At 46.6% G+C, this 13,528-nt stretch overlaps 2 protein-coding genes across 2 annotated transcripts in view; one reads left to right on the forward strand and one right to left on the reverse strand.

The window, feature by feature from the left end:
- usp16 (ubiquitin specific peptidase 16) overlaps positions 1-13,528 on the forward strand; it is a 274,331-nt gene that overhangs the window by 27,296 nt on the left and 233,507 nt on the right. The gene's annotated exons all lie outside the window — the stretch shown is intronic.
- Positions 6,057-13,528, reverse strand: part of foxo1a (forkhead box O1 a) — a 28,372-nt gene continuing 20,900 nt past the window's right edge. Inside the window, exons 3-4 of the mRNA XM_052078465.1 lie at positions 10,682-10,873; positions 6,057-9,573 (exon numbers count right to left, since the gene is read on the reverse strand). Coding sequence (XP_051934425.1) covers positions 8,416-9,573; positions 10,682-10,873 — 1,350 coding nt within the window. The 3' untranslated portion in view covers positions 6,057-8,415. The remainder of the gene's footprint in view (positions 9,574-10,681; positions 10,874-13,528) is intronic.

Raw genomic sequence — 13,528 nt, forward strand, 5'->3', positions numbered from 1 at the left:
GAAGATTTAACCACAGCCCGCCTCATTCACACCATCTACGTTCTGTCTGGCTAAATAACAGCCAGATTGTGACGTTAATGTGCCTTTATTGGAGGTCATGTCAGGACACAAATCAAACGCCTGCCCGGCTGGCCCGTCCGTCTCCTCCCAACTTACACAACAGTGGTGGAAGTCCCATCTGTTTCTCTTTAGCTCGCTCGCTCGCTCCCTCCTCGGTACGGCACGTCGCTCTTGGAGTAGAGATGGCAAAAGTAGTCCCGTTCCGTGCTTGAGGAGAAGTACAGAAACTTGTGTTTACAACAACAACAAAAAGAAGAGAGAGTCTGGGAAACGTAGTATTGTTGTAGCTACAGTAGGAGGAAAAAAAACATAGGACATAATAAATGTGAAGGTAAGGAAATATACTGCCTCTTGGTATGCCTCAGGGTTCCACCATCGTCCCACTACCTTTTGTCCCATCGTTTCCACAGTGAACTAAAATTTTTTTTTTGTTTGTTTGTCTGTGTGTGTGGTGTGTGGCTGCGCAAACATTGTCGGTAGTTACTAATACATATCAGTCATAATAATAAGGTCATTTTCATGGCAAACCAGACCAGTATCTAAACCAATAGGAATTAACAATATCAACATTACAAGTGAGGCTGGTAAACAGTGCTGACATGAACCATGTCTTTGGGGTGCCAAGTCTCTCTGAGACTTATTTGTGTCAGAGTTGCACCACCCTGGAGACACAGCACACACACACACACACACACACACACACACACACACACACACACACACATGCACGCTTGCACGGCACGCGCGCTTGTTCCATGTTAGCGTTCATGCTGCTCAGCGTCATATCAGTCTGTTGTTGATGACATTGTTACCAGTTATTGTCTCAGCATTTTGAACCGACAAGTGCACTAGTAACTCCAAATGTATAGAATTAATATAAAACAATAAGGATGCTAGAAATATTTTCGTACAAATATCAAACGGACGTGCTCCCTGTTGTTAGAACATACATACATTGGACTTGCTTTGGCACCCGCAAATTTGTTCGCCAATTTGCTGTTTTTTTTTTAGTTTGTTTTTCCCCCAGTATTTTTTAATTCGACTCGGTCATGTCCATTCATTTCAATGTAAGGGGGAAAGATGAATTGAGATATGATTCTTTTGGGTTACAAGCATGGTCACGCATCAAATTGAAGTCTACAGTTAAGGCAGTGTTGAGTGGAGATACTGTGAATACCTCAACTTTCGCTGCACGCCTCCATTCACTCTTGTTGTTATTGCGCTGCTCTCCAAGCATGTCTTTCGTCGCCAACTACTGGCCTGGCATGCACATTGCAAGATGTTTGGCTCTTGTGAATAAAACCTTGCGTTACAAATATTGACTCAAGGGAATTAAAAAGGCAAACAGCTTTTATGTTGTCCAACGAGGCACGCGAACGTCCAAACTCACACGCACGCACACAAACTCAATGACACGGCACGTTCTCACGCTGCGTCCTGACTTGGCCTCGCTCGCAGTCGGGGCGGGGAGGGAACATAAGGATCGCATATGGCTCTGGCATGCTTCCACACCAGTGATGTGTTCCTCGAGCCGGTCCTTGGCAATGTTTCAATACCAATTACTTGTTAAAGTTTGTACAATCAAGGGGATTGAAAGTAAATTGCACATTTGTTGAAAGAAATGTAAGGTGCTTCATGAAATGTTTTGTAAAAGATATGTTCATTAAATTTCAACATTTGCCAAATGTTCTTGTGCTTCTTTATACCAAAACAAAGGAAAGACGTATTGTTTTGGTTGTTTATAGCAAAGTATGGTATCATTTTAATGGTCCGGCGCACTTGACATCTACCGAGGCCGTATATGGCCCACCATGTGAAGTGAGTTTGACACCAGTGATGTATAGTCAGGTGTTTATAGCCGGAAAAAAACAACCATGTACAGAAAGGTGTTTTAGCCGAAAAAACCCCGCGACCATCTATATAGTAAGGCGTTTTTAGCCGAAAAAAACGACCATGTATAGTAAGGCGATTTGTGCCGAAAAAGACGACCATGTATAGTAAGGCATTTTTAGCGCAAAAAAACGACCAAATATAGTAAGGCATTTATAGCAAAGCGTTTTTAGCCGTAAAAAAAGGACCATGTATAGTAAGCCGTTTTTAGCGCAAAAAAACGACCAAATATAGTAAGGCATTTATAGCAAAGCGTTTTTAGCCGTAAAAAAAGGACCATGTATAGTAAGCCGTTTTTAGCCGGAAAAAAAAACGACCATGTATAGTCAGGTGTTTTTAGCGCATAAAAACGACCAAATATAGTAAGGCGTTTATAGCAAAGCGTTTTTAGCCGAAAAAACGACCATGTTGACTACAGCGTTTTTAGCCGAAAAAAAACGACCATGTATAGTAAGCCGTTTTTAGCCGAAAAAAATGACCATGTATAGTAAGGGGTTTTTAGCCGACAAAAAACGACCATGTATAGTAAGGCGTTTTTAGCCCCAAAACACGACCATGTATAGTAAGGCGTTTTTTGCCGGAAAAAACGACCATGTATAGTAATGCGTTTTTAGCCGAAAAAAACCGACCATGTATAGTAAGGAGTTTTCACCCCCCCCCCCCAAAAAACAACCATGTATAGTAAGGCGTTTTTAGCCGAAAAAAACGACCATGTATACTAAGGCGTTTTCAGCCCCCCCAAAAAAACAACCATGTATAGTAAGGCGTTTTTAGCCAAAAAAAACGACCATGTATACTAAGTCTTTTTTCCTGCAAACCCTCCAAAGTGCATGTCAAATATGCCTATCGTGCACAGCAAATCACAGTCACTGATGGTGTAGTGGAATACACGCCGACGTTCCCTCCAGGCAACTCCGGTTCAAACCCAGCTCAGTGACGTGAGAAAAACAACACCAAACAGTTACTTTTTCCTGCAAACCCTCCAGAGTGCATGTCAAATATGCCTAGCGTGCAAAGCAACTCACTGTCAGTGCTGGTGTAGAGGTATCCACGCTGGCTTTCAGTCCAGGCAGCGCGGGTTCAAACCCCGTCCAGTGGCAGCGATTATGTCGATTCCAATGGCCTAAAGCTGGGATAGGCTTCTCAAGTTCCCAGTGACTGTTGTCCAAGTAGAAAAGTCTTTTTAAGTCCCCCCCCCCCCCCCCCCCCAAAATTTATTAGCGGGAAAAAACGACCATGTATAGTAAAGCCTTTTTAGCCGAAAAAAATGACCATGTGTAAGGCATTTTTAGCCGAAAAAAAAAGACCATGAATCGTAAGGCGTTTTTGGCCGAAAAATACGACCATGTATAGCAAGACGTTTTTGGCCCAAAAAAAAACGACCATGTATAGTAAGGTCATATACATGGTCGTTTTTTGGGGCTAAAAACGCCTTACTATACATGGTCGTTTTTTCGGCTAAAAACGACTTACTATACATGGTCGTTTTTTCGGCTAAAAACGCCTTACTATACATGGTAGTTTTTTTCGGCTAAAAACACCTTACTATACATGGTCGTTTTTTGGGGCTAAAAACGCCTTACTATACATGGTCGTTTTTTTCGGCTAAAAACGCCTTACTATACATGGTCGTTATTTTCGGCTAAAAACGCCTTACTATACATGGTCGTTTTTTTTCGGCTAAAAAACGCCTTACTATACATGGTCGTTTTTTTCGGCTAAAAACGCCTTACTATACATGGTCGTTTTTTTCCCGGCTAAAAACGCCTTACTATACATGGTCGTTTTTTTCGGCTAAAAACGCCTTACTATACATGGTCGTTTTTTCGGCTAAAAACGACTTACTATACATGGTGGGTTTTTTTCGGCTAAAAACGCCTTACTATACATGGTCGTTTTTTTTTCGGCACAAAAAGCCTTACTATACATGGTCGTTTTTTTCCCGGCTAAAAACGCCTTACTATACATGGTCGTTTTTTTCGGCTAAAAACACCTTACTATACATGGTCGTTTTTTGGTATTTTTATATTTAACTTTGACAAATAGGGTTCATACAATTTCATTTCTCTGCACAATGACTAGATAATTTTAGTCCTGTGTACCATTGTAAAACTGAAAAAGCAATTCAGGATCAAAATACCCAAACTTCAATGTTACACAACCCCAGTTTCAAGAGTCATTCAATTGTGCGCTTTTAAGTCTTGCCTTGAAATCCTCGTAAAACCCCCCAAAACATTAAAATGCTTGAAGTAGTGATTCTCGCGCACCCTTCGCATCACAGTTCAGTCAAGGGAACACCTTCAAGCACCCGTCATGATTATCGAATTGAGCTGCGGGATGATTGCGAGTAAGTGGAGGCGTTTGCGGCGCTTTCGACAACACTGGGCCCTTGAATCTCTTGAGTACCTCCTGTCCTCACCGCCTGAAAGGTTGTGCTTTTACTCAGGAGTCAAAGTCAAAGCCAGCGGGGGCCAGGCGAGCTTTACAGTTTGCGATTCGGGGTGAGCGGGTTCATGGTTTGGGGGCGGAAGGCGGGGAGGGGGTGCATGCTGCGGAATGTGGCTGTTGGGAAGAGCCAGCAGGGAGAAACGAGACGCCGCGAGTGGGAATTCTAACTTTTATTTCGTCAGAAAAGTTTCACGCGGGTCCCGTGACGCCATCACTCGAAGCCGGGCCCTTTTTGACCTGGAAATGTCAGCAGACTCGTTAATGAGCTGGCCATCAAAGTTTAACCTCGGTTGCACTAAAGCGAATGCGTGTATTATTACTTGAACCAAGGGGGATGGGGGGGGCGGGGGTGTACAGCTTTCTCCCTTTTGAAAAATGAGGAACTTTTGAAATGCGGCAATTGTCATGGGAACAAAAAATCCATTCCAAATATTCAATAATTGTGTTTTTGTGGGGGGGGGGGGGGTCAGTTGGTCTTTTTAACATACTTTGTAAGTCCTTTTATTTATCTTTTTTTTTTTCATGTGAGTCTTGCTTCCATCATCATTTCAAAACTTAGTCATTCATTCATTCATGAATTCATTCATTCATCTTCCAAGCCGCTTGATCCTCACCAGGGTCGCGGGGGGTGCTGTAGCCTATCCCAGCCGTCTCCGGGCAGTAGGCGGGGGACACCCTGAATCGGTTGCCAGCCAATCGCAGGGCAAACAGAAACGAACAACCATTCGCACTCACACTCACACCTAGGGACAATTTAGAGCGTCCAATCAGCCTGCCACGCATGTTTTTGGAATGTGGGAGGAAACCGGAGCACCCGGAGAAAACCCACGCAGGCCCGGGGAGAACATGCAAACTCCACACAGGGAGGCCGGAGCTGGAATCGAACCCGGTACCTCTGCACTGTGAAGCCGACATGCTAACCACTGGACTACCGGGCTGCCTTCATTCATTCATTCATCGTGTATTTTGAAAGGACGCAAACCAAAAGCAGCGCTTCAACGAGACTAATAAAAGATTTTCTTATCTTATCTTAACACATAAGTACATTTATTCAGGATTGAATACATTTATATTGAACAAAGTAACATACTGTAGTCGTATTGATTGCAAAGGACACAGCCCGTGTACGTCTGCGCTATATAAGTTAAATGTAACAGATGTTTGTCTTGGAAAATATCCGGGGGGGGGGGACTCTTTTCTTGCCGTTTTGCACTTTATACGAAACCAAAAAAAAAAATAAAAAAAATAAAAAGATTTCAAAGTGCAGCTGTTTCTTTTGCAATGCATAAAATAACAACAACAAGAACAACAACAACAAAAAAAAAAGATCCCGACTCATCCGTTCATCTGCATTGTGAAGTCCGAATATAGAAACGTAAATGCGCTATCGTCATTCGCTTTGTGGTTTGGGAAAACGCCAGCTAAATACAAGGAAAGAACGACATTGTCAGTTTACAAAAGCTTAGCATAGAAATCACTGCATCATCTACTCTCTAAATAAACTTCACCCGCCCCCCCCCCCCCGCCCCCCATAGAACTATGTCAACAGGAACAACACAAACAACAACACAGCGCTCTATGTATATTACAATAAAATGTCTCTGTCATAAGAAGTAAGTCCCCCCCCCAAAAAAAAGAGAGAAAGAAATATAACCATAGCGACATAAAATTAAAGAATACAATGCATAGATTGAATCATCATCAATGTCAAAATATCATTTACATTGTTGTTTTTTTTTACTTTTAAACTTTTCATCTGAACCCTGTTGATTCATTAGCAATTCATTTGAGTGACCGGCACAAATATATACAGAATATATTTATATATAATTTTTTTTTTAAATCATCTTTTTATTTTAACGTGAATATGTCAATTAAAGGCAAGTTTGGCCATGTTTGAAAGGCGACAAATGTGGCACCAAAGCCAAAGAGCAGCTTTGTCGTCTTGTGATATCAAAAACACAAGATAATGAAAAAAAAAACAAAAAAACAACAACAACAACAAAATAAACACCCAAAAACAAAACACATTTTGAAATGTTCGTATTTTCATCTGCCACAAAACCAAAACAGCCAAAACCAAGGCGCCACAAGCTCGCCTCAAGGTCGTCTCCATTTTGAGACTGGGCAGAAAAAAACCTCTAACGACGAGGCAAAAAAAAATGGACACGCGTTTGTAAGATAAACTTGGATGTACTCAACACGTAGTGGTGCAAACACCCCCCCCCCCTCCATGTGCAGTATTTATATGCAGCAAAATCAAGCCAGTTTTTCCCCACCAAACGGTTTGGTTTCGGTTCAGTCTCGCGCAAAACGTGTCCAGTCGAGTTGGGAAGCAAACAAAATGGCGTGGCCGGTCCACGTATTCACTTTTGTTTTTTTCTGTGTCCCACATGACTCTGTCCAAAGAGGAATTGGTATCAAGGAAGTATGTTATAACAATATAATAAGGCGTGTTACCAAAAAAAAGATTTTCCGGTACAATGCAGATGACCTTGAAATGTTGATGAATTGAACCGCACCGAACCGCTGCCGCTAACGGGATTCTCGGCAAACGACGTTCTCCCGGGGCGGACGACCGTCCGTCCGTCCGTCCGTCTCCGACTACGGTGTTACGCCGCACGTCGAAAACCGATTTCAAATGATCGCGGGCGCGGGGGGGGGGGGTTGCGGAATCTGAAAAGAGCGCCTTGACCTCTGGGCAAAAGCCCTCCGAGAAGCGCTCGCAATTGACGCTCGCTCGGATTTTCTTGAAGGAGCGAATAAGGCGAGCCTCCGTAAAAGTTCACGGCGGCGCGTTTCCTTGAAGAGAAGATCTGACTGACTTGTGCGATATCCATTTATCGATATTTTCATATATCTGAACAAAAAAAACCTTCCAGCCCGCAGGACAGAACGGCTCCAATAGCCCCCCCTGCAGTATGAAGGTTGCCAGTGCAGGTCTTGCACGCGAATAAATCTTATATTAAACACAATAATTTATGTCTGAGATATATATATATGGATATATATACGACAATCTAGTAAAACATGTCATGTCATATGTCATGTCGATACAATCTTAAGCTATTTACAGGCCGAAGGTCTGATCGAGAGATGCTCAAAAGGGCACGCGGCGGCTCAACAAGTACGTACAAACATTTTTGTTTTGTTTTTTTTTTTTAAAAAAGCATCCAGTTTTCTTTTGGAACCAAATTGGAATTTTTGCTTCTGTTGTGTAAACACGACATAGTCTCTTTAGACAGTACACACACACACACACACACACACACACGTAAGACCTGATTGTACAATGCGTCTTCTGGAGACGCAAAGAGAGGCATTTCCAGCAACTTTTGCCGGTTGACCGCAAAATTGCGGAAAGGCAGCTTCTTTATGCTGATGATGGTTGGGTGTGTTGGCTGTCAGGCATTCACGGTTAAAAAAAATATATATATTAATTCGTCGGTCCGAGGAAGGTGGGATGGAAGGCAAGTGGGGTCGGTTCGCAGCCAGGTGGAACGCCGCGAGGCAACTTTTGGAACCGAGGACCTATAACGTGCGGACACCGCTAGAGAAAACCGAATCTGTCGAGCAGACGCGTAGAACCGAAGTCTTAGGCGGAGCAAATTAGTCGGTACCACCTTGGAAACGAATCTGGTTGGCGGTCAGACCAGTTCCCGGAAGGTAGGACGGCTCTGGTTCACTACGGGGAGGTCGGAGGCGTCTAGCGGACACGTAGAACTGAAGAAGCCTTTTTGAAAGCCATCCGATCCAGTTGCCTTTGATTCAACCTTCCCGGAAAATTCAAAACACCCCAACTGAGGGTGTGGCGTCAACGCTCCTTCGTTAAGGCAAATTTGGCACTTGGTTTAGAAAAGATGAACAATTCCAGTCCATCAGAACCTGGCTGGCACTTTTATCTTTTGAGTGATCGAGTATTTTTCCAAACAGGAATGTTGAAGAAGAAACTTTTGACCAAACAGCAAAAACAAAAACATTCAGGTTGATTGTACTGTTGTAGTTTAGGCCCAGCGGCTAGCCAGACACCCAGCTGTGCGTGGTGGTCTTCACCCCATGGGGGAAGCCTTGCTGGGTCGCCATGGGCTCAAAGTTGAAGTCCAGTGAGTCGCCGTCCATCAGGGTCTCGTGGAGGACGCTCTCCATGTCGATCTCAAACTTCTCGATGGACATGTCGTCCAGGTCGCTCGGCAGCTTCTCCAGGTGGGGGGGCGGCGCCAGGCCCAAGCGTCCGTATCCGTTGAGCGGGCAGAATCCGCCCGGCACGCCTCCGCCGGCTCCCAGGTGGCCCGAAATCCCGTACGCCATCTGCATCTGGTTCTTGGCCGAGCTCCCGCCGTGGTTGAGGGACATGAGCAGACGGCCGTTGGCGGCCGGCGAGGCGTGCGGGTGAGCGTGGGGCAGGCCGTGAGGGTGAGCGTTCCCCGCCGCCATGAGTTTGGCCACGTGCCGGCCGCCGGCGTACGGCGGCGGCATGCGAACCCCGCCCTGCTGCGAGACCACCGAGTCCACCGAGGGCAAGAGGTCTCCGCGCTGGTCGCCGTCCGACGTCAGCAGCTCCTTGAGGAGCCCCGGCAGTTGCACCGAGCCGTGGCCGTACGGACCCACGCCGGGCCCGAAGGCGGACTTGCTCTCCGGCAGGGTTTGCATGGGCATGGGCGACAAGGCGCTCATCGCCGCCTGGCCGTACGCGCACTTGCGGTACTCCTGCTGAGGCTGCGACGCCATGCTGGGGGAGCTGTAAGGAGGGTACCCGGGGCCGGATTGCATCATCGGGGACGGGGAGGACTGGGAGGACCCGGGGGTGGCCGCCCCACCGCCGACCTGAGAGTTGTTGGGCGACAGCAAGTTGAGATTGTCCAGGAGGTTCTCCATGACGTTCTCCGAAGCGTGTCCCAAAGAGCTCGTCATTTCGCTGAGGCTGGGCAACGTGGCGCTCATCTTGGTCCCCGGCGCGCCGGGGTAGCCCAGGTGCGCCTCCGCCTCGCCCAGCTCGTCCTCGGGCACGAAGGGCGACAGGCGGCCGCTGACCGTGCTGGCGTTGGAGCTGGTGCGAGGCCTGAAGCTGCTCCAGGCGTCAAAGTCGTCGTTGCTGTGCGAGTTGGGGCTGCCGGGCCACTTGTTGTACGAGCCCGGGCTGTCGGCGCCGCCGTCCGGCCCGCTCTGAAGGGACAGCTGCGGGCAGGCGGGGGGGACGACAACTCTTAGTCTTCACGGCGCGTTACGATTGCAAGTTTCAAATCGCAGAGGCAGCAAAAAAATTTTAATTTAATTTTTTAATTTTTAATTGAATTTAATTTTGTAATTTTTAATTTAATTTAATTTAATTAATTTTAAAATACATCTGAATTGATTGCTTTTAATAAAATCATCGCATATTAAATCGCGATCTTGTGGAAAATAAATTTGCAATGAATCGATTTTTTTCAAAAGTATGATTTTTTTTTTGCCAGCGTTGTACAGTGAAAGGCAAAAAAAAATGCAATACTACTCCACTAGGTGGCAGAAGATACATCATGAACCGTTCGATCTACGTTTTTTGTGCTTTGGCTTCATGAAAGTGGATTGCAGACCAATCGGGGCGCATGGAGAAAAAAATTGCAAGACCATTTTTTTGTTTTTCACTTCCTGTTCACTTTAAATCCTCGGTGCAGTTAAACCTTCATCCCCCCCCCCCCCGATAAATATCATGACGACAACAAAAGATGGCTCAAAAATGATTTTCAGGGTTTTCCTGATCGTAACCAAAGTCACTTTTTTTTTTTTTTTGGTAGCCATTGTCGCGGCCATCACGTTTCCTTTGCTGTCTATTGTCTTTTTATTATTTTTTTTTCCATGACTGAATTCGCAATTGAAAGCTGGTGTTCTAAACATTATCATATTATTATTTCTGCCGGAGGATTTTTATTTTTCCCCCAAAAGAAAAAAAAAAAAGATAAAAACAGTACAACAAGTGTACCATAAAAAACAAAAAACATCTCATATAAATATAAAATAAAAATTAAAATAAATATATATTTATATATATTTATAAATAAATTCTATTATATAATTTAAATAAATGATATAATAAAAATAAATATATATATATGGTGTCTATTTGCGTTAAGCTCGGTGAGAAAACATTTTTTGTCACTCCAATAACGGCGTGCTGGAAATGAGCAAGCGCTTTTGACACGTGACGCCGACGCGCAAACGTCTCTGGAAACCAGCAATGTGGTTACCGCCAACCTCCTGTGCGTGTGTGTCGCCCCCCCCCCCCCCGCCCCCGCCCACCATTTACCTTCTTCTTGGCGGCCCGTCCTCGGCTCTTGGTGAATTTGCTGTTGTTGTCCATGGAGGCGGCCCGTCGCCGTGGCGACTTGCCGCTCTTGCCGCCTTCGGGGTTCAGCATCCACCACGAGCTTTTGCCCGTGCCCTCGTTCTGGACGCGGATGAAGCGGCTGTGCAGCGACAGGTTGTGCCTGATGGAGTTCTGGAGAGAGGGAGGATGAGGGTGGGGGGGGGGGGGGGGGGACACATCAGAGTGAGCGTTTTGCCCTTTCAAAAAAAACGCGCAACACATTTGGCTTGGCGTTGGAGCGCAAATCCATCGTAGAGGAGCTGCTTCTTTCAAAACGAACGTGACCGATGGACAGATGACTCAGGCGGGGGGGGGGGTAGGGGGGGGGAGAATAAAGTGCCATTTAAATGTCATTTGGCGTGCAAATAACTGAAATGATGGTGTTTGGTCCCAGTGGCCATGTACAAGGGCCATCCTGAGGACTGGGGGGGGGGGGGGGGCGCCTTATCTTAAGCCAACAGTCTCCAACTTGGGCCTTAAACTGGACAGCGATTTGAAATTGAACCGGCAAATTGGTCATCCCGGCAGGATGACTGCAAATCATGTGACTTTGGAGTCAGCCAATCCTCCATTAAGTGTCTCCAGTTGGGCCAGAATGCTGCTGCTTACTTCCTAACCAGAATGTAAACGCCCGTTGGGCCGGACGGAAGAGCGGAGTGGGCCGAATGTGGCCCCGCGGGCCATACTTTGCCCACCAGGTCGATACGTTGACCATCTTATCTCTTAACATGCACCAAACACCGATAACACACATTCCACTTATGTCTCTTCTACACCGGAGGAAACGCAATCCTGTTTTTTTTTTTCTTCTTCTTCTTCTGTTCCTATAATTTGTCCGCACTGTCGTTGCCGGGTGACAAGTATTTTGGTGGCAGGAATAAGTGGGGCGTCACTAAAGCACCGCAAACAAATGAACGGGAATATTGGCCAAAGGTCTGCTGAGAAAACCACAAAGCGAGAGAGAGAGAGAGAGAGAAGCAGCGAGCGAGCCTGCCGGGGATTTGGTGGATTCAGATGAGCCAAAACGGTTGTTTAAGGACCCAACGAGGCAAGGAAGCAAACAGTTGCGTTTCATGAGCCTGGGCCAAACTCGCGCACGCGCTCACACACATCCTCCAATGTGTTCCTGTTCCTGCGCGTCACATCTGGTTCCCAGTGTGCCTTCTACTCTGCCTTCTCGTTTGCTTCATCTCAGCGTCCACATCCATCGTCCGTCACAAATTTAATCACAGCTCACTTGTTGTCAAAGTAAGGGTGGGGCCGGGGGGGGGGTTGTAGAGGGGGGGGGGGGTATTTTCACAACAAAAGTCCCAAATCGGGCTTGATTTACCGTTTGGGGATTTCAAGTCATGTGTGTATGTTTTAGTTTTGGCGACAACAAGTGTGACACGGGCGAGGGTCTTGTGACCCCCCCCCCCACCTGTTTCCGGCTCACCTTGCAGCGCACGAGGAATCTCAACATTCCAGCTAATCAGCGTGTGCAAAGTTCAATCGTAATCACAGCCGACGTGTTACTATCTCTTAGGAAACGCTTGGAGACAGGATTCCCAGCCAGCCAGTCATCACAATCAACATTCCTCAGCGCGGTTACAAAAAGCCAAAAGGTTTCCGCAGCGCCGATTGTGCAAAGAGCGGCGGCAAAAAAAAAAAAAAAAGAACATTTCAGCGACGCTGTCATCTGACAGTCACTCGGGACTGACCGGCTGATATTAACAAACAAACAAACAAAAAAAAAACATTCTTTGTACTTTGAGATAGCAAAAAAAAAAAATAATGCGCGGCGGGACTTGTGCGAGTTGGCCACCAGGAGCGCCGCCGCGCTCTGAATAAACACGGCGGAGCGACAGAGCTGGCAAAACACCAGGAAGTGACCACATGAAAGAGCAGCGGGACAGGAAGCGGGGTCAACTTCCTGCCTCACAGGAAGCGCCGTGGTCGTGAAGCAGGCGGGGGGGGGGGGGGGGGGGGGCAAAGGAATGCGAGGCTGCCTGAGTCGCGCCACCGCCGCCGATTTAGCTTTTGCCCTCATCCATCATCCCCCCCACTTCACCCAGCGCCGCGGGCCCTTCCCCCCTGGCCACCCCCACGACGGCCCTCGACTTTGTCATGGGACTGGACGGACGCAACTCGAGCAAGAGGCGTGATGGTGCGCACCATTTTTTTGGGGGGAGGCGGGAGAAAGAGGGGCAGTGTGCGGCAATGTGGGGGGGGGGGCAGGAATCACTCAAGTGAGCGCGGTGCCAGTTGCGCTGAAAGGCCGCAGTGTTCGCCCATTTCCCTCGCCAATCGGCGTTGCCTTGTCTCGGTTTGTAATCGCGGTTTGGCCATTTGCAAATGGCCTCTTCATCGTCTTGTACAGGGGGGCGGGGGGCCGGGGGGGGGGCAAACCCATTTCAGTTGCAGGGCCATTATAACTGGAATCATATAAAGAGGTCAAGAACAACGGTTTGTTGAAATTACTATCATGAGGCGTTTGAAAAATTTGAAAAAATTTTGAAAAATTTTGAAACATTTTCTTGAAATTGATAATTCTTGAAAGAAAAATCTTTATTAATGACATAAAAGAATTGAACATTTTGGTACGTATTTTCCCAAGTTTCATGGAAGTTGTCATGTTTGATTTGCTTTCGCGGGCCGGATAAAATGGTGCAGTGGGCCAGATCTGGCCCCCGGGCCTTACATTTGACACCCGCGGTCTTGTAGGACAATCTAATAAGATGTAAGAAAGTCGCCGTTTGACGTCCTTGGCGGGCAAGGGTCCAAATCCAAAACCCGCCTGTCTTTGTG

The sequence above is a fragment of the Hippocampus zosterae genome, chromosome 10 (assembly GCF_025434085.1).
Source record: "Hippocampus zosterae strain Florida chromosome 10, ASM2543408v3, whole genome shotgun sequence".
Classification (NCBI taxonomy): Eukaryota; Metazoa; Chordata; class Actinopteri; order Syngnathiformes; family Syngnathidae; genus Hippocampus; species Hippocampus zosterae.